General features: G+C 39.7%; 1 protein-coding gene across 3 annotated transcripts in view; it reads left to right on the top strand.

The window, feature by feature from the left end:
- LOC116848592 overlaps positions 1 to 25942 on the top strand; it is a 258441-nt gene that overhangs the window by 207962 nt on the left and 24537 nt on the right. The window contains exons 5-6 of one of the 3 annotated variants that reach the window (XM_032824852.1): positions 4042 to 4097; positions 4911 to 5419. In XM_032824852.1, the coding sequence (XP_032680743.1) occupies positions 4042 to 4097; positions 4911 to 4951 (97 nt within the window). In that variant the 3' untranslated portion in view covers positions 4952 to 5419. Of the gene's footprint in view, positions 1 to 4041; positions 5420 to 25942 lie in introns of those variants that run through there. The other 2 variants (XM_032824851.1, XM_032824850.1) reach the window with 2 other exon arrangements.

Genomic DNA, 25942 nt, shown 5'->3' with positions numbered 1-25942 from the left:
GAGATGTTTCTACTTCCTCTTTCCCTATCCTTCACTTTACACGGAACATTTCGGATCGTCGTAGCCATTTCGTTAGTGGCAACTCGTCAGAGTGGGTTGGCTGCGTGCGCACAATTCGCAGTCGGTTGCTCCATGCGTTACCTTTGCCGGATTTTTGCAAAAATCATCTCGTAACAACCCGACCGTGTGCGCGAACGAGCCTTCCATCTTTCCGGCTGGCTCGCCAAGTGCGCAGTGATATTTTGCGAAATAAGCAAAAATCCTGCCGCGGAATATCGCGACTCCCCGACGACGGCGGCGGAGACGCGCCGGTGGAATTCGCCGCCGAATTCTTCTCGACTTTCGCACGAGGACGCGTCAATGCTGAGCCGATATCGCCAATTAAGCCAAGATTGTTTACTCGTGGCGCGTCACGAGGCGGTCCCGTATCTAGCCGATGCCTCCATGTAACAGACGGCGATTCTATGTAACAGACATGTACATACCTACGGTCAACCCAAATGGCGGATGTCACTCAGTCCGCCGCCGATCGCCGTACCGACCCACCGCTGCGGCAAGATTATCGCTTGTAATTCCGCCAGCAGCGTAGACACTCGGTGCTGCGTTAGCGTGTTATCCACCTCGGAAATTCGGGGAGTTGTGGAAAAACGTAGCGTGACGGGCAAGAACGGGCCAGCGAGATCCGGACGTTGCTTTCGCAGCGAACCATCGCGTTTAAATTGCATGCGTGTGGATTTTTGCAACATTTTGTACATCCCAGCTCGACAAGTGACGACGTCTGCCGTCGTGTGCTTGTACATTAGGTCATACTGAGCAGAAAAGTCCTGTGTCATGTTGCAAATAACCACGTAGATTTTTAATTATTGATCAAAGAAAACCGTTGCACGATTTTACGCGATAATGCAGCACTGTTTAAAATATAAAAATTATTTGTTTGGCGCTAATAACGCATATATATATTTATACATTCTTTTCTTAAACTAAATAAATAATTACTTTCGTGAAAAGTTTTAAAAAATGTATATTTTCTTATTTGAAAAATATTGTTTTATCAACTAAATTAATATTTTTTTCTCTCAGTGTAGATAATGCTTTCTGAGTTCTTTTAAAAAATATATAATTTTATGGGATGGAAACGATTATAATCTTATGGCGTAGAATCTCCTTTAATTAATAACTAAAAATCTACGTCGTCAAAATAGTAGAGAACTTTTTTGTTCAACTTGATTTAATATACAAGCACACGACGGCAGATGTCAACACTGCAATGTTTAAAATATAAAAAATATTTGTTCGGGGCTAATAACGTATTTATATTTATACATTCTTTTCTTAAACAGAATAAATAATTGCTATCGTGAAAAGTTTAAAATAATGTGTATTTTCTTATTTGAAAAATATTTTATTAACTAAATTAATATTTTTTCTCTCAGTGTAGATAATATTTTCTGGGTTCTTTAAAAAAATATATAATCTTATGGGCTGGAAACGACATTAACATCAAATAACATTATTTAGAGACTGCATATTTTTTATCAAAAATATACTATACATTACTGTTTGATATTACATTACCCGTGATATTATTAATGTTATATATTCGTTATTTTTTGTTTATTTATTAGTCATTATTTCGTATTCTGTTGTGCAAGTTTATGTTTTGCAAACGAAATGGAACGGTTGGAGTAATATACGCACAAATGAATAAATTTATTATGATACCGACCGTGTAAATTTTAAATCGTAATTCTCTTGGCAAAACACACGTGCTTTGTGTGTATCTTTTTAATATTTGCCACTACATTTTGTCGTTCCAAATCCTTAAACGACTTGATATTGAAAAAAATGTTATTTTGACTTTTCAATGAACAGCATGTCGCGACCGTGCCTTCGCGTTTATTTCGGCCGCAATCTCGCTTTTCGGAATCCGCCCAATTCTGGCTCAATTTCGCTAAAGTTTCCGCCGAATTTACGGTCGAGATCACGCCGTTACTTATTCGATTAAGCGTGGCAATTCCGTCGGCGGAAAATCGAGTTTTGTCAGTTCACGAACAGGTGATATTTATGACGGGATGAAAAATTGCGCGAGCGCCACGCGTTTTAAAGCCGCGACGCGGCTGCGGAGTATTTCGTGCCGGCGCATCTCGTCACCGTAATGTCAGTTTGTTCGTGATTTTATTTCTGACGCGCGATCGCGCGACGCCCGCCCGCCATTGGACGCGTCCCGGCCGAGATATATTCCGCTGGAATATAATCCGCTTAATGCGGCTATCTATTCATCTATCCGTTGATTCGCTTATCTCGTATCACTCGTAAAACCATTAATACGCGTGTGCAGGTATGCGTGCGGGTCTGCCCGCGGAAAAGTGAGGCACAGTCGGTGTCGCAAAATTGTCCGTTCCGCGCGAGCGTTTGCTGCACGCCGGTGTAATATTAATTGCAATTTCGCCGGTAATTGATGAAACTAGATTATCTGCCCGCCGTATCATCATCATTCAAATAAATAACATACACGCGTCCTCATTAATTTGTTAATGCGCAAAAATCACGCGACGTCACTCTTCATTATCCCCCGACGTGGAGAATAATTGAAATTTAGAAGTCAATATAAATTCATCCCAGGGAAAGATCGCTAATTGACACGGGGAGAATTTTGTGACAAAAATTTATCATGCTTCTGTGTGTTTCGTGTGTATCGAAATTCTTCAAAAATTCTCAGGAACCGAAGAGTCGAATGTTAAAATAATTTTAGCGTGTTCCTCAGAAAGACTTTAAATAGTCTGTTCTTGCGCTACCAGAAGATATTATAATTTTATAATTACACACACACACACATATATATATATAAAGAGAAAGAAAGAGAGAGAGAGAGAGAGAGAGAGAGAGAGAGAGAGAGAGAGAAAATATGATTTAAATAGAACCTCAATTTCGAAACGGCTGACCCATAGTGAGTAAAATTATAATGTTTTAAAAAGATCTGAGAAAGAGCCATAAAAACATGTAATAAAAATAGGAGATTCTATCTAAAAAAATTCAAGATGATCTTACCTTGACCTTGGCGGCGCCAAATCAAGGTAAGATCAAGTTGATAAAAGCAGTAAATAAATCTCTTTAAACTCTATCATAACTTTTATCGGAAATATTTTTTAATGAAAGTTATATTTCTCGAGATATTTTAAGGTTCCTTTTTTATACATTCTGTATATATACATATATATGTGTATGTATGTATATACAGGGTGGGGAAAAAAGGTCGGTATCCCTGAATAACTCGGAAAATATGTTTTATAGAAAAATGTTTCAAGCAAAAGTTGTAAAGTTTAAAAAGATGCATTCAATGGTACTTTCTTGCATTTTCTTGAAGTACTAAAAAGTTTATAAAAAATCCTGAAAAAATTCCCCAGAGCTCTATGAAAAGAAAATAAACAATTTTTATCTTTTGCTATTTTTCGATAAAGTTGATAGAATTCAAATAAAAAATTATTGAAATCAATAATTTTGTAGATATTTCCGTAAATATCTTAGAAAATAGAGATCGTTTTTGAAACAAAAGTTGTTTGCTTCTTTATGTAAAATAAAATTCCGTAATAAAAAAATACATGTTTCTATTTAAAAAAGCAAAGTTGACCTCGACCTGAACTTGGCGGCGCAACCCAAGCTCAAATAAATATTATCATTGAATGTATCTTTTTAAACCTCACAACTTTTGTCTGGAACATTTTTCTATAAAACTTATATTTTCCGAGTTATTCAGGGATACCAACCTTTTTTCCCACCCTGTATATGAAAAAAAGCTATATAATATTCTTTTCACATGGAGTTAATGTCAGACTCCCGTTTATGTGTCGGACGAGAAACTCACAGACGATAATCGCGAGCGAACAATTAATTAAGCGATGACGTAAGCGATGATACATTTGTGTAATCGCGAATCCGATGATAGTCCGCATCGAAGTCGAGCGTTATCTCGTTCGATCCAGTCTCCCGATTGGCCAATCGCAAACTCCATCGATTATCACCACCGTCTTCCTATGCTTGCAGGTTACCGAGGAAGCGAGCAACTCTGCTGGCGATTTGTCTTCTGGTCACTAGCACGGGTAAGTGTCTTCCACGTAACACCACCGCTGCCGTTCGTTTCAGGCATCGCGCCGAATTTATACAGTCGTATGTCTTATCGCGGGAATCGTGGTTTAACCACGGTGATGTTTCGTTCGGGCCCGTTCCGTTTCGTTTGTTCGTTCCGTTCTTTTCAGCCGTTGACTCGTGTTAACAGTCGGTACTCGGAACTTGTCTTACGTGAGATATTTAGATTCGAGTTTAAAGTCAGCTATGAGTTCTCTCATAAAATCTTCAATTGAAATTGCTGATGTCACATGTATCGTGTGATTCAACTAAAAAGCTCAAATCCAACTTTGAGGCCTATATTAAAAGTCGTTACTCGAAACCCAGGTGTGATGCTTGATTTGAATAAAGAGTAGGCGCAAGTTTTCATGACTGAATCGCCATTACAAATGCAATGTCTCGTGTATTATATGACTGAAATAAAAAACTTAAATCTAACTCTAAGGCTCACACAGGACAACTCTAATAGTTGTCACCTGAAACTCGTCTCATGCGAGTACTCAACTTTTTATTCCGAGTTTCATCCAAGTTTTGCAATTGAATTATGATATACGTAACATTTATATCCGCAATCGCGATTCGACTGAACAACTCTCATCTAACTCTGAATTCAAATCTGAGGATCTTAGTTGAGACGAGTTTTATATAATAACTATAGATAGAATCCACTTGAAACTGCAAACGCTTCGGGGTGCTTAAAGAAAGATTATGATTGGTCTACGCGGCACTTCGAAGCATTTGCGGCGCCAAGCAGATCGTACTCTGTTAATATGAGCTTACATTCACAGACCTAAGTATCTCGCGTGAGACAAGCTTCGAGCGATATTAATAAGGACGTTGTGCACATAGACCGCGCCTTCTCATAAGAAGACTAAAGGCAAGCTTGAATGATAGCTGTATTCAGCTTCCACTGTGCACAGGCACGCCGACTTCGTCTAGCTCTCTCCAACAACAGAAGTTAATCTAGACAAAGATAGAATGCCTGCAATAGCAGGACATCCTTTTCTACACTAAGAGAAAAGATGGTCAGTCCAAGTAGAATTATGATCGTTCTTGGCCATATTTTTTGGTTCCAACACGAAAATGGTAACATGCATACGAGCTTACTGTCGCTATACATTATAACAAGTTAATAAACATAATAAATGCTTTTACAATGATTATTTCTCCATGTGATTACAATTATATTTTTTTTTCTCAGTGTAATCAAATCTCCGCGGCTTTTCGTGGAACGAAACTCACTTTCGGCATATACAAGTCTATACGGAAAAAAAGCTTTAGTCGAATTAACCAAATATCTGGTCGAATATGAACGATCCAGAAATTCCGATTGAAGTAACCCAAATTCTCTTTAAGTTAACAAGATTTTTGGTTGACTTAAACAGAATTCGGGTTACTTCAATCGGAATTTCTGGATCGTTCATATTCGGCCAGATATTTGGTTAATTCAACTAAACTTTTTTTTCCGTGTATGGATTTTACTTGCTAAAATACGTTCCATCGCGATTCCCCAGAACCGCACCTGACGTCTCCTCTGTCGCTGAAGAGAATTTTATTTGATTCTAGTGTTAGGTAGTTTCACCAGAGTCGCGGCGCGCGGAGTTACGGTATTCCTCCGCTTTTGGTGGCCGTGCGCTCGTTTAAATTCCCGCGGCAAAGTGCCATCACGTAAAGTAGCAGGTAGCAGTTTGCGTGAAACGAGAGAGAGAGAATGAGAGAGCACATTTCGTGCTGTTTCGAGAAAAAACCGTCGTTTGGAGAGAAATTGCTTATTTTCCGCGCAAACAAAATGTCTCTCACGTAACGACTTTACGTAAACATTTGCGAGCTTGCAGACATCGCTTTACGCGGCCGCAACGAAATCTATTAACGACGAGACGCGGATCGCGAAATATTGTCCATATTTGACTTCGCGTCATCTCCGGCGCGACCGGCAATAACCGAGTCGTGATGCGCGCACGAAATGAAAAATGAATCGGTCGGTAAATCTGTGCAAAACTTGCCGGACGAGAGCAGGTATTGCGGACGGAGCGGGGTCCGCACGTGCAGCAAGAAAAAAACAAGAAAAGCGGCGGTTATATGTGAAAGCAATTGTTCCGTGCATGGAACAACATTCACGAAAGCGACTCTCGTCGCTCGTGTTATTGTAAATCACGTCGCTGGAGTTACACGCTCGAGCGAAGGGACGGCGATTTAGATATCTCGTTGTCGTGGACGTGATCGAAGCGGCGAGAGTATCCTGGCAATACGCAACGGGGCGGTCGGGCGCCGCGGGGGTGCACAGAGACGGAGGAAAGGCGTTTCCTCCTTCCGGCGAGGAACAGGAAGCTTCTAGCGAACTACCTCTCCACTCTGTCGCTGCCTTTCTCTCTCCTACGCCGTTTTTCCCCCGTTTCCTATCCGTCTTGCCTTTTCTCCTTCTTCTCCCTCCCCTCCTCCCCTCTCTTCCTCCCTTCCTCCCTTCATCTTCGTATCTCGACGAACCCGAGAAATGGTTTCTCGCAAAGGAAACGCGGCGCAGCTTTTCCTTTTCTAACGTCTTTTCATCATTTCCCCTCTCCGACTCTCCTTTCCTCCTCTCTCTCTCTCTCTCTCTCTCTCTCTCTCTAGGTTACAAATATATATTGCGACTAACGCTGATTGCGGGTAATTTAGCAAAGCACCGCGCGCTTATTTCACCGGCTTCGCGGGAACTCGACATCTGTGTTTCTCTCCCAGTCATCTTTAGTTTATCTGCTAAATTTCTAGATATTACATTTAACTTCATTACGTTGCGCGCGTATATACACACATTCTCTTCCCTCTCTAGTTTATTTTTATTAGACGCTTGTTCATGGCCCGTTTCTCGCGTCATTTCGCGTAATTATTTCCATTTACCGTTCGACTAATTTGTTCAAGAGAAACTTACTTAGTCCCGTAATGTAAAATGAATGATGCCTCTTTTTTTTTATTCCTCTCCTCTTACTTCCAGGATGTAATGGGATTCATTCAGCACTTGCTCATTCACTTCTTCGCTCACTCATATAACATTTCCGTATGTATTCTCCTTTTATAACTCCCGCTTTTACTCTCTATATTTCTTCCCCGCTTTTCCACATTTCTCTTTTTCTAACTCTCCTTTTCTTTCTCTCTTACACACACACACACGCACACACACACACACACACACACACATGCCTCTTTTCCTCTTCATCTAACATACGCTGCTCGTCGTAAATCCATTACTTCCTCCTCGTTTCTCACTTCTTCTGTCTTTTACTCGTCGGCGGCCAGGTATTTATTATTTGCGCGCGTTCTACGTTTACATTTTTAAGACATTATTCTGACTCTATTAACAGCTACCGTTTGCCCCAACGTTCACGAGTCCGCCAGCTCGTCGCTCGAGGCGGTGAGGTTTCTTCGCGAAAGAATTGCCATTGCTGGCTCGATAATTTATGCTAAACGCGTTTGCCTTTACAGTCAATAGCTTACTTATCTTGAGAAAAATATTGGCAGTAATTTTCTAATTTAATTCTTAATTTTTCTTATTTTCTCTTGCTGAGATCATTGTTCGGATCAAGTTTTTGGAATATCTCGTCATCTCACTATTAAAATAGCACAAAATTTAAAAAATAAAATAACGAGATTCGAAAGGTTGAATATATATATATATATATATATATATATATATATATATATAAGATTAGACTATATGAAAACGCTCCATGTATCCAGCGTACAGTCAGTTACTTAAAAGTTACAACACTTTTATCGGGATGAATTTTGCAACGCGTCCCGTATCCGATAGGAGAATGTATCTCCTGAGAATTATTGAAAGCTAAATTCTCTCTCCTATCAAACGCGTTGCGAAACTCATCGAGGCAAAAGTTTTGCAATCAGAGTTAGGCATTTACGCGTAAATTGTGATACTCTGTTTATGTGTGCCGGCAACGTAAACTGTGTATGAAATGTCGTCTATGTAGACAATGAGTAATCTATGGATGTCGTACGTGTGGCTTGCTCGAGAATTAATGAAGAAAAGTTTCCAATTTTATTTAACTTTGAGAACTCTGATGTCAATCTATAAACATTTATCAAACGAGTCCACAGAATTCTCTGGTTATATTTTTACTTTCAGAGTTCAATCTGTCACATAATAAAGTGAAAATATCATTTCACTTGTTGCCTTTTCTAAACGTTACATTTACAATTAATATCAAAAAATAGATATGATAACTTTCTCATAATTTAACTACTATTTCTATATTTTAATTACTGTATTTTTTACTTAAATCTACATTCTCTTTATTTAAACCAAATATTGTTTATTTAAATCAGATAAACAATATTTAATTTAAATAAAGAGAATTTAGGTTGAAGTAAATATGTTAATGGCACTCATCAAAGAAATATTTTTTAATTTTAATATAATTTTTCTCTCAGTGTAGTCTCTTCATATTATTTATACATGAAAAAAATTTTATTATATTAACATAAAGTTCTAATGAACGAATCAACACGTTTTTATTGAGGAACATAGAATTACTGTAGCTTTTATAAACTAAATCTGGTTCTGAGAGTCAGAAATTCCGTTTTCTTCAACCAGAACGCGTTGATTTCGTTCATTCTAACCACCACTAACTTCCTGTTGATACAACCAAACTTTGTGTGTGTATTCATCACGTAGATAATAGGTACACAATCCACGCAATCCTGAAATCTACGCCACAGCCATGGCTGCAACCTTTAAATATCTGATTATACACGCGTCATCGAGTCTCTCAGTGTCGAAGGGATTAACTGTCGCGCCATTCCGCGCGCTTCCCGTAAGTATCTACGTACCGAGAAGGGGATTTATTACCTCGTGCCGAGGAAAAGGAGGTGAAACTTTCTGGCTTTTGCACGAAATTCCCTCGCATGATTCCTCTTCAGGCTGCTCCGCAGTTTCCGCATCGTTGACTACCGGAACGAGTCGCGAGGAAGTACTTTGGAATCCGACCGGTCGGTCGGTCGGTCGGTCGGTCGGTCGGTCGGTCCGTTTGAGAGGTCGAACGATTGATCATTCGGCGGATAACGTTTGAGCAGTTACAAATACATGTAATCAATCGTGCCGTAATAGCACGCCCGAGTGCATCGCGTGCAGCGGCGGTCGCCTAACTGCACGGCGAGTCTCGCCTCGCGAAAATAGGGGAAAACGTTCAGTAGTCGGGATAAAACGTTCAGCACTGGGGATACAACGATAATTCGGTAATATCGAAATATCGACATATCGTGGATCAATATGGATAATTTATTGATAATATTTTTCTCCGACATATCAATTCATACGTGCCACTCATTGTATTTTAGAAGCCCAAATTTGCTATTGAAACACTTGTTATGTTTTCAGCGGAATCTGTGCTATATTTCTTTTTCACATTTTAATATAATTTGCAATATTCTTTTTACATTATCTACATATGAAAAAAAACTGCGTAGATAAAAAGATATATATGATATAATCATATATTAATATATTGATATAATCATATTATATTAATATGATTATATCAATATTTGAAGAAATCGTTGCAATCCTGCGTCGACTCTCTATCTCTGTTTCCCGGCACTTTTGCGCGGATATTACCAAGTATTATTGTGTGGGGATTTAAGAGGAGACAAATGAAAAGAAATAATAGATAACTGTTAAATAATTAATAAATAATTCGTAATAAATAACGTATAAATAATAAATCCCCATAATTTTGTCATCAATGCTTGATGACAAAATCTGAGCAGGAATGCCGAAAACTGGTGAGTTCTGTAACGAGTGCCGGCCACTGCACGTTTTCCCCCTATTTGCCCGAGTGCATTAATCATTCAGCACAATCTGTTCATGCACCGCGACGTGGCCGTTCGAGTTCGATCGGACCCGATCGCTCGCAGACGCGGTATCGTTTTTCGATACGAGCCGGCTAGAAGTTAATCCCGTAAGTTCTCATTTTCAGATGATTTAAACACAACGGACGTACGATATTATCGGCGTACCGTGACCCTATTTCGACGAATTTTTAGCTTGCAAATCGAATCAACAGCACGCTTGCTTGCGCTGGTGATGATAGATACAGGATTGGAATAAAACCGATAGAGGATTGAAGTCGGTCATAGAAATAAGAAGTGACCCGCATTGGAATTTGCCAAGATTTTATCAGACGTAAGTTCTAAATAAGAAAATCCAAATCTGTCCCAAAATTGGTTAACCCATTACGACGCCAATTCTTGTCCCAAATATAGGTTTCTTGTCTGGAGTCGAAACAGAAATATCGTGGAAAATTTAGGAAAAGGACTGGGAGACGGGACAGAAAAACATCCAGTCAAAGTGTGCTCCAGACAATAGTACAGTCGGCGAACATGAAGTCTGGAATGCAACTTGTAAAACGAAGAAAACGCTTCCCTTTCCACGCGCTATTTCCCTTCAATCATGATCATTCGGTTGGATGTCAATAAAGGGGAAACTTCAACTATATGTTTTCTTTTCTATGTCACAGAACGCGAGCCTAAGCAGCGCCTAAACCGCGACACGCAAAGTCAAACAATTGCATCCTTTGATCTCGCCCTTTGTAAACACAGAAGAAAAAGTATCAGTATGGTTAGAACGTTCTAAGCCATATTGATACTGGACAGTTTCTGTCCATTAAAAACTCTAAAAATACTGTTCAGTATTTCTTGGGTAGTTTTTTGTCAGAAACTATGCAAGAAAAATAATAAGTAAATATAGTTCTGTCCAGTAAAAACTCTGAAAATACTGTTCAGTATTTTTGGGTCAGTTATTTGTCAGAAACTATACAAGAGAAATGGTAAGAAAATGCTGTGCATTTTCTGTCCAACAAAAAATCGGAAATTACTGACAAATCCTTTTGAGATAGTTCCTGGCCCAAATAAAATAAAATATTATATTAAAGATGAAAAAAAATTTTTTAAATAAAAATTATAAAAATTTAATTTTGATAAAATTATGGTTTTAATACATATATAGTTAAATTATTTATAACTATTAATAAACTGAAAAAATAGATACTGATAAAAGAATGCTTATTAAAACAGTAATAAAAAATGCTTATAAAATAGTAAAAAACTACATAACTAGTAAAAAAGATATCTTGCTTTCATTGAATGACGCCCAACCGAATGATTGCGACTGAGGGAGAATGACGCATGAAATAGGAAGTGTTCCTCCCGGTCCTCCCCCGCCAGTTACATCCCAGACTTCACGTTCCCCGAGAGTACACTCAAACGCCCGCCAGTTCTATGCGGCTTTATTCATTAGCATGTTTAAAGAGACTTCCCTCGGTCACTTGTATCGTCGTCTTCGTTGCCCTTTTGTTATCATAGTCGCCGTCATTTGTATTCGTCACCCGTCATTTCTCAATGCACGCTTCCGCCGGGACTCATTCCCGGCCCACCCGTTAAATACGGCACCAACGAGGCAAAGCAACGAGTTCCCGATAACGCCGGATGCAGCGGAGCGTATTACCGGATAATGTGTCCCGCGCTCAATAATACGCGACATTCGCCCGCGTTCAATCGCGCTCGATCCTCCGTCTCGATCGCTCGTCTTCAACTCTGTACGCTCGTCCTTCTCCCGCCCCCGTCGTCGCTCGTCTTCTCACCAGACTCGCCGCGTCCATATTACTCAATCGCTTCCTCCTCCGCCCCCTCCCGGGGTGTCGCAATAATTTTATCGAACAGAACGGCATAAATTTCTCGGCTACACGAATTTTTCAGCATTATTTTCGCATTTTACGACCCCGACATTCTTCGAAACCTGAGCGAGCTTCTCCTTATTAAAAAAATTTAATATAAATCTTTTTCTACCATAAATTATTTAATATCGTGAACTTGTGATATTTGGTACTGTGAACTTCGTGGCACGGAAATGTAAATATTATCCAATATTATTAAAATATATCTCTGACGTGTGAATGGATATGTCTATTGACACACTTTTGAAAGTGGTTTGATCGTAAATTCGTCGTTACCATTGACAATTAGGATTCCTAATTGTCATGTTGAATTATGACGTCAGTGAGTGGAAAACCGTGTGAGTGGATTTTTTCCTCGCGTTATACGACAGAATAAACTACTTGCTTCGTACGTCACCATTTAAGTTGAACAATACAGAGAGAGGGAGGAAGAGAAAAGGAAAAAGAGAAAGAGAGAGAAAAAAGTTGTTGATTAATTCTCTAATCGTAAAAATGAGTTTTTAATATGAAGAAAATCAGAACTATGTGGCTCCAAGTGTGTTGCTCATATGCTTTTTTAATATTTATCTTAAGAGGAATAGTAAGTACAAAATTGCGAGATGATCTTTTTAGAACATAAGTATATTTCCCTGAGTTTCATCGAAATCGGTATATTATTACAGTTAAAAAATGGAAAAAACTGATTTTTAGTAATAATAAATTTTCGAACCTCTCGAAATTTTCTACTAATATCCTCCATCTTGACTGAATAAAATTAAGCGATGTGCTAATGTGAAATTTCTTGCAAGTTTATAATATACTGTTTCTAGTGATAAATGCAATTTTCATTTATAAAATGATTGAAATAGAACGTATGGGCGGACGAGGTAAAGTTAACCCATAATTAAAGGCTGGCAGAAGGTCTGTGGAAACCTCTCGCAGGGACTCTGGAACTACTAATCAGCATACATGTTTTATACGAGATCTTCTTCCCTGCGCTACCAGGGAAGCTTGATACCAGGATAAGATGGCTATATTGCTGCGTATTCATATTTTGGTTATTATGAAACGAAATATACGCTTACAGGATCGTGGCGGACATTAATACATAGAAGAAGATTGCCTCTATCATCCAAAAATGTATCCAAATTTCGAGATTAGTAGCTAGATAGTAACGACTAGGTAAGTTTTCTAGCGAGTCACTAGCTCGTGACTGCACTGAGAGAAAAATATAGTTGCCTTTGGTGTCAACTATATACTTTTGTGATTTTAACCATAAAAATAGTTAGAAAAACCATTGTTTTAGTAAGTGTTATTAGAAAGATGGTTCTTCTAATTATTGTTCTGGTTAAAATCACAAAAAAATATAGTTGACGCCGAAAGCAACTATATTTTTCTCTCAGTCTGGCTAAATATTTCTACTCGGTCTTTTTAATGTCAGGATTATCTACTAACTATACCAATTACATAGATAGTGGCTAGATGAGAAAGATTACACAATAACGAGATAGAAAATCATCAGTAAATCCTGAATAAAAACTGGATATATCAAAACTGTCTAGTAACTACACCAATTATAGTTATAAGTTATTTTTTTGTATCTAGTTACCAGGTAATTTTTCTGGTACAACCACTAGGAGAAGTGAGCGTACATTCTTAGCCAGTAGTGATGTAAGATCCAACTTTTCTGCGTCATTACTAGATTCAATTTTCGCTCGGGATGTTCGTACAGTTCAAGCACAAGAATTAGTTGCCTGAGAAGTTGTAACTTCAACATTCTAAAATATAAGGCATCTAGCCCCGGTCTTCCCTATTCTGTCGATCTACTCTGTCGAGCGCGAGTGGCAGCACGCGAGAAGAATAACTTACACGATTGAACTTCATTATGTTGCAACGTTTAATCATATTTTAATACAAGAAAGTGAGGAGCATACAACATTTCTCGCAAGTGATGTCATAATGCGATACTGCGAAACCCCAAAATGAAAATAGCGACTTCAGTCCCCTGTTATATACCATCGTCTCGCTAAAGCAATTCGCGAAATTCAAGCGCGGTCGACAGAACGTCGTCGCCGCTTACCCTTAAGCAATCGCAAATTGTCAGTAGTTCGAGTCCGCGTATGGTCCGCCAGTTAGTGAGCGGACGAGAGACGAACGTATTTCGATGCGCTCACGTTGGAAATTCACTAACGAGGGGACACGAGTAGTCCTTTGATTGGCGCGACAAACTCTTGGCCGACTCCCTTGTTTGTTAATGCCGTGCGCATGCACACATTGCGTGCGTTTGCCACTGAAGTCACCCTTAAACGAACGCATTCGCATCGCGATTACGTACGCAGCAGAGTGGTAAGCCTCTCGGTCGCGGAATGGAAATGATGCCCTACCGCTTTATTCTGAAACATTTGCTCGTGGTGCCAGACTTGTCTCGGAGAAGAGAGAGTTTATGTATGTCTAGTAGATCTGTCGTAGTTTTCGATATAATTCACCGACATGTCGGGGTGCTCGAAGAGAGCATCGAAATGTTTCAGTACCAACCGTGGAAACTTCTTAAGATATTCCGAGATTTTTATCGAGTCTAATAGAATGAAGATTGAAAATATAAAGTATTTGAAACACTTTGAGTATTTTTTATATCTTTTTATATGTTCTCACGCGGAAAAGAGAAGTTAATTGTGGCAGCAATGCGTGATCGCTGAATCTTGTTGCGACACAAGAGATACCTAAAAGCTGTCAGTAGGCATATGTTTAGTCGTAAAACCGATGTAGTAGCGAAAGTTTCAGTTGACAGCGACAAATACGATTTCAGCAAACCATGATTAGCCGCGACAGTGAAATCTTTTTTCCCCGTGTATATGAAAAGTGTATTCAGAGTGTTTCATACGTTTCGTTCAATTGTAATGTAAAAATAAAATGTAATGTAATGTAAAAATATAATGTAAAAATAAAAACTTAAAAAGAGAAAAAATTTCTGAGGAAATGTGTGAAATATAATTTAAACATTCACCGACATGTCGGGGTGCTCGAAGAGAGCATCGAAATGTTTCAGTACCGCCGTGGAAACTTCTTAAGATATTCCGAGATTTTTATCGAGTCTAATAGAATGAAGATTGAAAATATAAAGTATTTGAAACACTTTGAGTATTTTTTATATCTTTTTATATGTTCTCACGCGGAAAAGAGAAGTTAATTGTGGCAGCAATGCGTGATCGCTGAATCTTGTTGCGACTCTCAGTGCAGTGTTGATTATCAGCAACATTAATTAATCTACGTATATTTCCTAGAATCCACATAATTTTTTGGAAGTCGAATTGGATCCTAATCAGATTCTGAGAGAAATTCTACGTGGTTAGCCCGAGCCTCTACGACAGATTTGAAATATGTTCGTTTGTCGTTGATTGGAAATCAGGTGATCGATTGACCAGCGTTGACAGAATTAAGAAATCGATTGATCGCCAACGCTACAGAGGTATATCTCGACGACCGCGGTCGCTGGCTCCACGCGTTCGGTGAGGTGATTCGCGGATGCGTGGAATTGGAAACGAATGCGACTGGAAACGAGTCCGCTCCATCTACTCGCACACAGAGACCCGAGATTCAATTCGCGAGGGCTCGTTACTTCTCTACGTTAAAGGAAGAAATACGCTGCCGGGTCGTAACGGGAATCGGGATAAGTGCAAAAACCAGCGCAAATAGAGGCTCGGTAAGTGATCGGTGTAACCGTACCATTTCTCTCGAGCCAGGGTTAGATACTTTATCCGTCGTTAACTATCACTCAGCCACGAGCGCTATCGAAGGCAACGTTATTGCACAAAGCGCACGCGATGCGCTCCGCACGCGCCACCATTCCGGAAGTGATCCATCATATTTGCTATATATCCGACGCACCGTTTTCCTTTTCCTTCTCCTCCTCTTCGTCGTCCAGCAGCCACCGCGCTAAACCTTGGTAATCCTCGGCTCGTTATCCGCCGCTATTAGTTTTCCTTGACGTTTCTCTCTTTGTTAAAAGAAAAAGCGAGCTAAAGCCGGCGGGACAACGCCGCATTACTTTTAAACAAAAATGAGGTGGACTCTCGGGCTTGCGCGCACGGATGTTGGAAATGGCGCGGGGAGGAGGAGAGGGCAGAGGAAGAGATGGTAGTGGTGATGGTGGTGGTGGAGGAGGAAGTGGAGGAGGTCACCGCTTAAAAATGGTGCGACTTGCGCGAACTGATGGCGAGTGAGTGCGAGGCACACGGTCTTACTTGATTCGTAGTTTTTAATAGCATATTCCAATTCCTAAAATATGAACAACATCTGTACGATATTATATGCAATGAAAGGATCAACTAATTACTGCAAAATGTCGATCTATTCCTCGATCACGAAATTCTATAATAATTTCCTGTAATATTCTCTCTGTGTATTTATTGATTAAGAACTAATCAAAACTTACTAACGCGTTTTTTGTCAGAAGAATGAATTTGTCGTTACTCTAACGACATGGAGGACGAAATGATCGTCCCAGACATCGCATTTACGTGCCCGTACGTGCAATTTCATTTTGTTGCGGGAATTTCGAGACGAGAAAACGGCAGAAAGAGAGAGAGAGAGAGAGAGAGAGAGAGAGAGAGAGAGAGAGAGAGGGGGGGGAGACAGAGAGAGAGGGGAATGGGAGACGTGAGCATGTCGTGTATCATGATTACTGGCGCGGCGTAACTTTTGTCACGGCTGTTCTAATTTCGAGACATTAATAACTTCTTTTTAGCGGCCGTGCTCGAGCACGTAGCTGGATTTTACGTTAACCCCGTTTTCGGACACGTACAGAGACCCGTTAGAGGTGCGCCCGAGGTTGCTTGGTCGTCCTTGAAGGGACAAACGGCTATTTATTCTGCGCGCGGAAGTTAATCCGTGACGACCTCACTTTACTTCTCCTCGGCGCGTACCTGTTTTTTAAAAAGGACTCCGCGCGCGAGCATAAACACGCGCGAGTGAGTACGGAGTTGCCGCCTTTTCGTTTCTGACTTTATTAAAAAAACTACTCGATATCCGAGCCCCAGCTCGGATTTCGAGAGTATGCGACCTTTATCGGGCGCGATATATTATTAGAGCGCGTTGGAGAGAGCTTGCGGTAGCAGCAAGCTGTCAGCTCACTGCAGATCCGCCATTTTCCTTTTTATTAAATTCTGACTCGTTGGAAATTATCGATTTGGATATTAAAACTGAAGTGGGAGAGACCTAGTTGAATGTCTGAGAAAATGTCGGATTCTTTTAATCTTACTCTAAATTCAAACGAACATCCTAAAAATAGATAATTTTGTTTTCAAGTTTCATTTGACAAACTGTATTTCTAATAGAATATAACGAGCTCCTAGAATATCACTCCTAGTAGAATATAATATCCTGCGATGGCGATTAAATCGCAAATTTATGTAAATTTATGTAAATTTTTGCAATGAAGTTATATTATCACATTGATTCGCATATTTATTGTGTTATTTGCGTTTTGTGTGCCATACACGTTGAAAAAGGCAAAAAAATCCAATTTTGCACTTTTAGCTGACATAAAAATTGATTATTATGTTAAATTTCTTAGTATAGTGATCCTCTAATGCAATCTACAGTAAGAGTTCTAAATAGCGTCATCCGTAAAGAAAGTTGACCCTGTTTTTGGAGTCAATTGGAAATGTTAGTACAAATTAATATTTATTTATCTTCCTAGATAGCACAAAATCTTCAGAGAATGTTCTGGGACGTTCTTAGAATGTATGAATGTTCTTAGAATGTCTTCAGAACGTCCTTTGAGGATTTGTGCTGTATGGATTTGTTCTATTATATCTAATAATCCTATATTAATGTTTAATGTGAAAATCAGGTGCATTTTGATAAAATTATAAATTATGAATTTCTTCAATCAACAGTCGACTCTTGGGTCGCCGCGTTCACGCTCACGAGGCACGTAGAGCGCGGAATCGGCTCGGTTTCGTCATGCAATGGAATCCTTTGGGAGTACCAAGTATCCAATCAGACGTTACGATAATCCTGCTCCGCGTAAGTGCACATCGCCGGTCTCGCTGCTCATCGCTTCGCGTGTGCACTTAGCACAGGACATTACCGGATACTCTCCCGCGTCTGACGTTGTACGCAACGTCAGGCGATCGATGCACTCAGGCTGTGGCTGGAATAGGCTGGAGGCTGCAACAGCAGAGCGCGCGGGACCGTCGGCGTCGCGAATTAACGTCCGCCCGACGCGTCTAATCATAGCGAGCGCGGCCGGCGTCGCGTTGTTGTTCGCGTCGCGTCTGCCCTCGCGCCGCGAAAAATAAATTACTCACTTTTCGCGGCGGCGGCGAGCTGCCGACTTCAAAGTACTTCCGCGGTCATCTCATTTGCGCCGACCTGAGACTGCGCGAGTGACGGCGAGAGAGCATCTACTCCGCTCATCTCTTTCACCGTATCTCTCTCTCTCTCTCTTTCTTTTTCCCTTTCTCTCAACCTTTTCTCGCTCACTTCTTCCACCCTCTCTCCCCCTCGCCCCTGGTCCGCCTGCTTACTACCCCGACACCCCGATAACGACTAGCAGCGCGCCAGCAGCCAAAGGCCAGGTAATTATCCGCCGGAGGAAGGCTTTATCTCGCGCACTGCAGACGCGTGTTCGCGACGTGCCGCGTTTGCCGTCGCGTCACCTCTCGCCCGGGCAATCGCCCCGGGCGTACCTGTACTCGTAATCTCGTTGCTTCCTTTATCGGGGAACGACGCTCGTCGATCCGAGTTGCGCTCCGCTTCGGATTCAAAAACGCCGGTGAAAGGAATTGCCTGCTCCAACTCCTTCGCGCAAACACTGCACTCGTTCGCGAAAGCGAAACAGTCGCGCGACGAAATTCTGCTCTTCCGATAAATCCCGTTTTTCAACGATGAAACATCCACTCTAAGTCTTTCCAAACACGCTACGATAAATCCTACGACGTGTACACCAGCTTTTTGCACTTCCACACTGAGAGAAAAAAATAGTTGGAATAACTATAATCTCACTATATTTTATAGTACGTTTTGGCCTCAAACATACATTTATAGTTCATCTAAACACAAAGATATAGCAGAAAGAACACACATTTATAATCACCATCTTATTACTCTATGTGTGTAGTAAAGCACGCTTTGGGAATATAGTTACATACCTATATTTTCCAAATATTCCAACAGTATTGACCATATAAAATAGTTAATTTCTCTTACCATTTTAATATTTGCTACCTTACTATGTTTTTTATTTCAAAGAATTATAATTTTTGGTAAAAGTTTTACATGAGTCAGCTATACTAAGCTTATATTGTAAATATTACAAACACTATGGTGACATTTACTATAAAAAAGATATTCCTAACTAAAATCTTTTTACTATGCCATTATAGTTCCAAATATCATACATTTTTCTCTCAGTGCATTCTTGGAAATGTCCTCTTGGTGATGCCGATGTATTGTGTGCACCGATATCGCACTGCAATTCGTGTAGTACCGGTATTACGAAAATTCCGGTATGACAGCGGCATTTGGATTCGCGATACCGCGGTATCATACCGGAATTTTTATAATACCAGCATTATAAAAATAAAGAAGCATGCAATACCGATAGGAAATCGTGAAATAATTTCAGCGCTCTGTCTCTGCGTCATGCAGGATAAACTCGGATATGATGGCCATACCGGAAAGATGGCCATAGGCTGTAATTTCTCTAATAATTGCAAAACATTGCGTTTGAGTAATCAGTCACAAAGATAATCAATATTTATCGTAGTGTGTCTACGTACATTTTTCGAAATAGCAAGATTAGGAATATTATACTACTTTTATTTATGAGTATTATCTATTTTTATCTTCAACTACCTGCAAAATTTTTCATGTATCCACTAAAACTTGCTGTAACGTTGAATAAATTACAGTTAAGCTATCGCAATCAACGTTAATGCAATATGTTTTGATCAAAAATTGGATTTAGAATTTAAGTTTTGTAATAGAGGTTTCTGTTTTATATGTATATTATATTTTTCACAAATAATAAGTATTAAATATCCTATACGTTGAATTATGTTTTTTTTCATTATTTTATAAAATAATAGGTGCGGGATCTTGAACGTAAAATATGTATGGGTCATCTATTCCTTATAGCCATCTTGTCTTAAACATTTAGGTAAGATGGCCAATGCTCATGTTTTGATATTTTTATAATAAATAATTTCACTGAAATATTTTCTTTCTAACTTTGATGGTATTATGTACTTGAGTGAAGTAATGTGTCAAATACTATTAAGAAATAATAATAAGAAATGTATTTTTTTTGCATTTTAAAAAAGTATGGCCATCTTATCCGAGTTTACCCTACACAGGATTGCATATATGCCTAGCCATGTGCGTCTTAATCGAGAGTTATTAAAAATGTTCAACGCATTTGTCGAATAGGACAGTTCACGAGCTGTAACATAGCACAGTGTTTTTATCGTTATCCATGTTTTATGATTATGTTACTACTAATAACGTCACGATTACGCGTACGCGTAAACAGATAACGGCAATTATAAGCGTAAACGAAGCATCAAGCTACCCGAGTAGAAATTTATCCAGTTTTCGACCAGTAACTGTCCAAGAATTTTTGATAACTAGCTAGTTTTTAGTCAGTTTTCTTGGCTAGAAACTGACTGGTTTGATCGATGATCACTTCGTCAAAAACTTGACAGTTGAACTAGACAGTTTCAGATCAATTTTTAACTAGATTTTGATCAGTATCTAACCTATTTATTAGCAGTTTCTAAGCAGTTTTTTACTAGTTTCTATGTAGTTTTTGACTATTTTATAATCATTTTTTTATTGGTTTCTGATCAGTATCTATTTTTTTCAGTTTATTAATAGTTATAAATAATTTAACTATATATGTATCGAAACCATAATTAAAATGAAATTTTTATAATTTTTATTTTTTTAATTTCTTTTATCTCTTTAATACAATTTTATTTTATTTTGATCAGGAATTATCTCACAAAAATTCGTCAGTAATTTCCGATTTTTTGCTGAACAGAAAATGCACAGCATTTCCTTACCATTTTTCTTATATACTTTCTGACAAAAAACTAGCCCAAAATACTGAACAGTATTTTCAGGGTTTTTCTGGGCAGAAACTATCCAATATTTACTTACTATTTTTCTTACATAGTTTTTGACAAAAAAACTATCCAAGAAATACTGAACAGTATTTTTAGAGTTTTTAGTGGACAGAAACTGTCCAGTATTTACTTACTATTTTTTCAAATTTAGTTTCTGACTAGTAATTGGTCATGAAAAAATAGCCAGTATTTTCTGCCAAGTTTCAAAACAGTAACTGTCTGATTAATCCTAGCCAGTAAAAACAGTCTAGTTACTGGCCAGTAATCAGTTTTTCCCTAAGATGTTTCTACTTGGGTATTCGATTGTTACAACTGCTCGATATCGTTGCAGTTTCTTCGAATAATCAACAGTCACGACTCTTCACTCTTCGACTCTTCTAACACGAAGAAAATAATCCCGCGATTTCTCCCGCGTCTGTAAGGCGTCATAATTCGGTATGGCTACAGCGTGAGAGAGCGTGATGGTTCTCACCCGTCCGTCCTTCCTCACACCCTCTTTCTTTCTCTCTTTCTCTCTCCGTGCCGGATGTTGTACGCCGCGCGGCGTATCGTGGAACAGAGCGGGGCGCCGAACGAGTGGTCAGTCGGAGTCTCCATTGAAAAGCGCCATTGAAAAGAGCCAATATTCCGCTCGGGCGCCCTACGCGGACTTCGATTCATCGGGGAATTCAATCAGCGCCAGTTGCCGGAAACCTCAAGTAATTTGCGCGCGGTGCACTCTCTCGCCGCTGGACGCGACGCGACTGCGATCTCGTCTTCGTCGCGCGCGAATGCTGACCACCGCCGTCGCTATCCCAGGTGCGTGCACGTGTGCCGCGTACAGTGGCTGAGTGACCGCGATCTCGCGCCTGGGAGACCAAGGCAACCATTGTTGTACATGCCTGTCAGGGACGTATCGAGGATATTCGCCGACGGAGGAACCACCGACGGGGGATCAACTGACAACGCGGCCGCCGTTATCAATCAAGTCCCCGGCAACCGGGACGCGGTAGATTATGCTGAGGCTGAGGATGGTGCGAGAGAGAGAGAGAGAGAGAGAGAGAGAGAGAGAGAGAGAGAGAGAGAGGGGTTGATAAGATTGAGCAGTGTACCCGAGCCCCACCAGAAAGTATCAGTTTTTCAACGTCGTTCTCACGCATCCGCCTCTCGAGCGCGATCGTTAACGACGCTTGCACGGGGAGAGAATTATATAGCTGCTTCTCATGTAAATTCTTTCTCATTTCGCAATATTTTCTAACACAATATTTTCTAATAGAGAGAGTTTATTCTGCGTAAAAAACATACACACGCAGTCAGAAAAAGACATGGTAAACTTTTTTTCTCCGTTCAGTAAATCGTTTAACGGCTCAGTAAAACGCTAGACTCTCCCTAAAATATAAAACGGAAGAATAATGAATTAGGACAGAATGTCGATAATATTTCTCGGCTACAAACTTCTATGGCAATTTTCATCTCTTGTAGGAAAAATTTTCTCTCCTGTGGGAAACACGCGCGTGACATTCGACATGATCCCTGATATTTCCGGAAAAGAATTTTCGCGAATTGTGATTTGTGTTTACGCGTCACGATGAAATAACTAACAAATTTATAGGGAGCGGTTCAAGTAAATTCTCACGTCGAGATAATTCGGCAAGTTATTTAATTATGCGAATTCCAGCCGACGGTAAGAAGCCGGCCGTGTGGATTCCACAGCGTGGTGCAAAAACGCACCGCGGGGGAACGAGGTCGGGGAAATTGGCCTCGAAAGATTAAAGGATTTCCGGTTCAAAGTGGCAATACGTCATCGAGAAGTCAGGAGGTGGCCGTTCTCGCGACGAGAGACGACTCGAGGAATGAAATTGCGATCTGGTGAAACGGGCTCGATAATTGGTGCGAGTGCACAGTTGAAAACGCATGAATTCGATGTGTTCTAGAATGCGGGTGTAATTAGTGCGTCGAGTCGAACGTAATTGTTTACCGTTGATAGAGTATTGGTGGCGTGGAGTATTGACTAATGCGTGCGTGTGTGTGTGTGTGTGTGTGTGTATCTGTGTCTGTCTGTCTGTCTGGAACGTACGTTCGTGTGCAAGTACGATTGATAGAGGTGAAGTCAAACGCATCGCGAGCAGCATGGAAAACTGACGAGATAATCTTTTACGAATACCTGGAAAACTACACGGAAAAAAAAGATTTGCTAATATATGAACAACTAAAAATATTAACTGCAGGAGCAAATTTTCTTGCTTTTATAGTAAAAATTATTTAATTGTGATAGAGCTAAAAGATTTGCTAATATATATATATTTTATCATAAACATATATGATAAAAGATAAATGATAAAAATTATTTAGTTGTGATAGCTAAAAGATTTGCTAATATATGAACAACTAAAAATATTAACTGCAGGAGCAAATTTTCTTGCTTTTATAGTAAAAGTTATTTAGTTGTGATAGCTAAAAGATTTGCTAATATATGAACAACTAAAAATATTAACTGCAGGAGCAAATTTTCTTGCTTTTATAGTAAAAGTTATTTAGTTGTGATAGCTAAAAGATTTGCTAATATATTTAGTTGCTAATATAGTTGCTATCACAACTAAATAATTTTTATCATATATATGTTTATCATAAAATATATATATTAGCAAACCTTTTAGCTATCACAGCTAAATAACTTTTACTATGAAAGCAAGAAAATTTGCTGCTGCAGTTAAGTATTTTTAGTCCATATATTAGCAAATTTTTTTTTCCGTGTACACACGGAGGGAATATTAGTCTCTCTTTTTTCACATAAAGTTCTTCCCAATTTTCCACCATGTTTTTACAGTGCTGCAGAACTGTCAAAGGAGTTTATGCTGTGAGAAGCATTAAATTAAATGTAAGTTTCCTAAAAAGTTATCTTTAAAAAACAAATCTTTTGAACAGTAAACTTCAATTTTCTAATGTAAAATGAGTTACTACGTGTCGCGGTAAAAATCTCTATACCACATAATAGCGAGGTCTCTACACTTAAATTATGATATTCTATGACGTCTATGTGTGCAGACAAAACGTAAACTATGTGTAAGATGTGCGTTCCTTAAAGAACGTATAATTCGCGCAAAATTAATTAAGGAAAATTTATATTTCTATATAAGAAAGCCTTTTAGAATATAAATGTATAAATATTCATAAACAAGTTAGAGTGCGCAAAATTCTTTAGTAGCATTCTTATCTCCAGAGTTTTATTTATCACATAATAAAATTAAAATTTCATGCAATTGTGTTTTGAACGTTACATTTATAATTAACACAGATATGAGAAAGCTACTTCATAATTTAATTACTTTTTTTCTTTTCTATTTCAATTATTATTCTTTGTGCTCCAGTTATCCTAATTTAATTATTCTTTCTACACTATGACACAAATTACAATATTCTACATAGTTCACGTTGTCCGCTTGGAGAAAAAACTGTTCGCACATCCACGCAGACGATACATAAACAATACACGTAAACGTGATCTTGAGATCTGCACGAGGCTGCATAGCAAAATCCTCTCTATTTCTCTCCTTCTCCCCGGCTTAGAATCGCGTGTTTGAGACATTACACTCGTAACTCGATTCTGCGGAAGCATTCCACGCGGAGCGTAATATATCAAACAAGATCGCATTTTTATTTTCTCCAGGGCGGAGTTACATTTTCTTCGCGGACATTTCGCTAACGGTTATATTGCATCAGACGAATTCAACGTTCTCTCAGTCGTGCACGACTCCGCGTCACTCTTTTTGGACATCTTTTCCCCGGCACGATTATATTATCCCAACGAGAGTCTCGGGGCTTTCGAACGCGGAATCGCGCTCAAATATTTCCTCGCCTCGAATTCGCGCGCGCGCTTGAATGACGCGATTAAACGTGGGATAATTCGTCGTGGGCTTCCAATATCGGCGAGACGTAAGATTCCATTCATAGGCTGCGACGACGACGACGACGACGACGACGACGTCGACGACGACGACGACGACGACGACGACGACGACGCTGCTACGAGCACTAGCGGGAATCGAAGGGGTGGGTGGCGAACGAACGGATGCGCGTGTATAAAGGGATGGTCTACATGCTGCGCATTCTTGTACGTGATTGTTATTAGGTCGTCGCACCGACCGGGCCGACGCGCGATGTCAAATGGTAGAAGCAATTTGTTCGGGAGTATTTATTACCTGGCGCGCACAGCGGAACCCCTTTCTTCCGGCCCGCGGAGGGCGGCGGATGAGAGTGAGAAAGAGAGAGAAAGAGAGAGAGCAGGGAGGGATGGGCGGACGACCGGAAGATTACATTCGCTCCCCGGGAAAACGTAATATAGAAAGGAATTTAATAATGTCGGCAGCGCGCGCACTTTCGAAGCATACGTGGACCAGGACTTTTATTCATCATCGCCGAAGCGGACGCGAATGGAAAAAGATTTCCCGACAGGTGCGGAAAACAGCCGGGAGTCGGTCTGTCATTAGTTGCACGGGCGGCTGGGGAGGAAGAAGAAGGAAGGGAAAAGAGTTTCGAAGACACACACAGTGACACCAGACACCGCGCGTGGAAGTCGAGGGAGAAATCATTTTCGTCGGGCTTTTTAGACCTCCGCAAAGATCACCTTGTGAGAGATAAGCAGTGACGGCGATCATTTGTTGCGGACAAATCCGGGGAAGAGAAGAAAAGAGAAAGGAAAGAAGGGAGGAAGGGAGAAAGTTGAGAAAAGTTCACCGCGTGAAAGCAAACTGTGTGTACGAGGAAACGTCTGTTGCAAATTTTCGAATTGGAGTTTGCTGCGCTATTAGTAATTTGCCGAGTGGAAATTGAACCTCGTGACTGTCTCGTCTGTCAAATCTGTATCTAACTATTATCCGTTTTAACTAGTTTTTCTTAATTAATCTTTCTAACTAGCATCACTATCATTTTTATCTATGAAGAATTATTACTATTTTATATACATATATATATATATATATATATATATATATATATATATATATATATATA

Source organism: Odontomachus brunneus, unplaced genomic scaffold, assembly GCF_010583005.1.
Source record: "Odontomachus brunneus isolate Ranch 3 - 2012 unplaced genomic scaffold, Obru_v1 Obru_scaffold_097, whole genome shotgun sequence".
Classification (NCBI taxonomy): domain Eukaryota; kingdom Metazoa; phylum Arthropoda; class Insecta; order Hymenoptera; family Formicidae; genus Odontomachus; species Odontomachus brunneus.
Note: the sequence above shows the minus strand (reverse complement) of the source record. Positions and strands in the feature narration are given on the sequence as shown.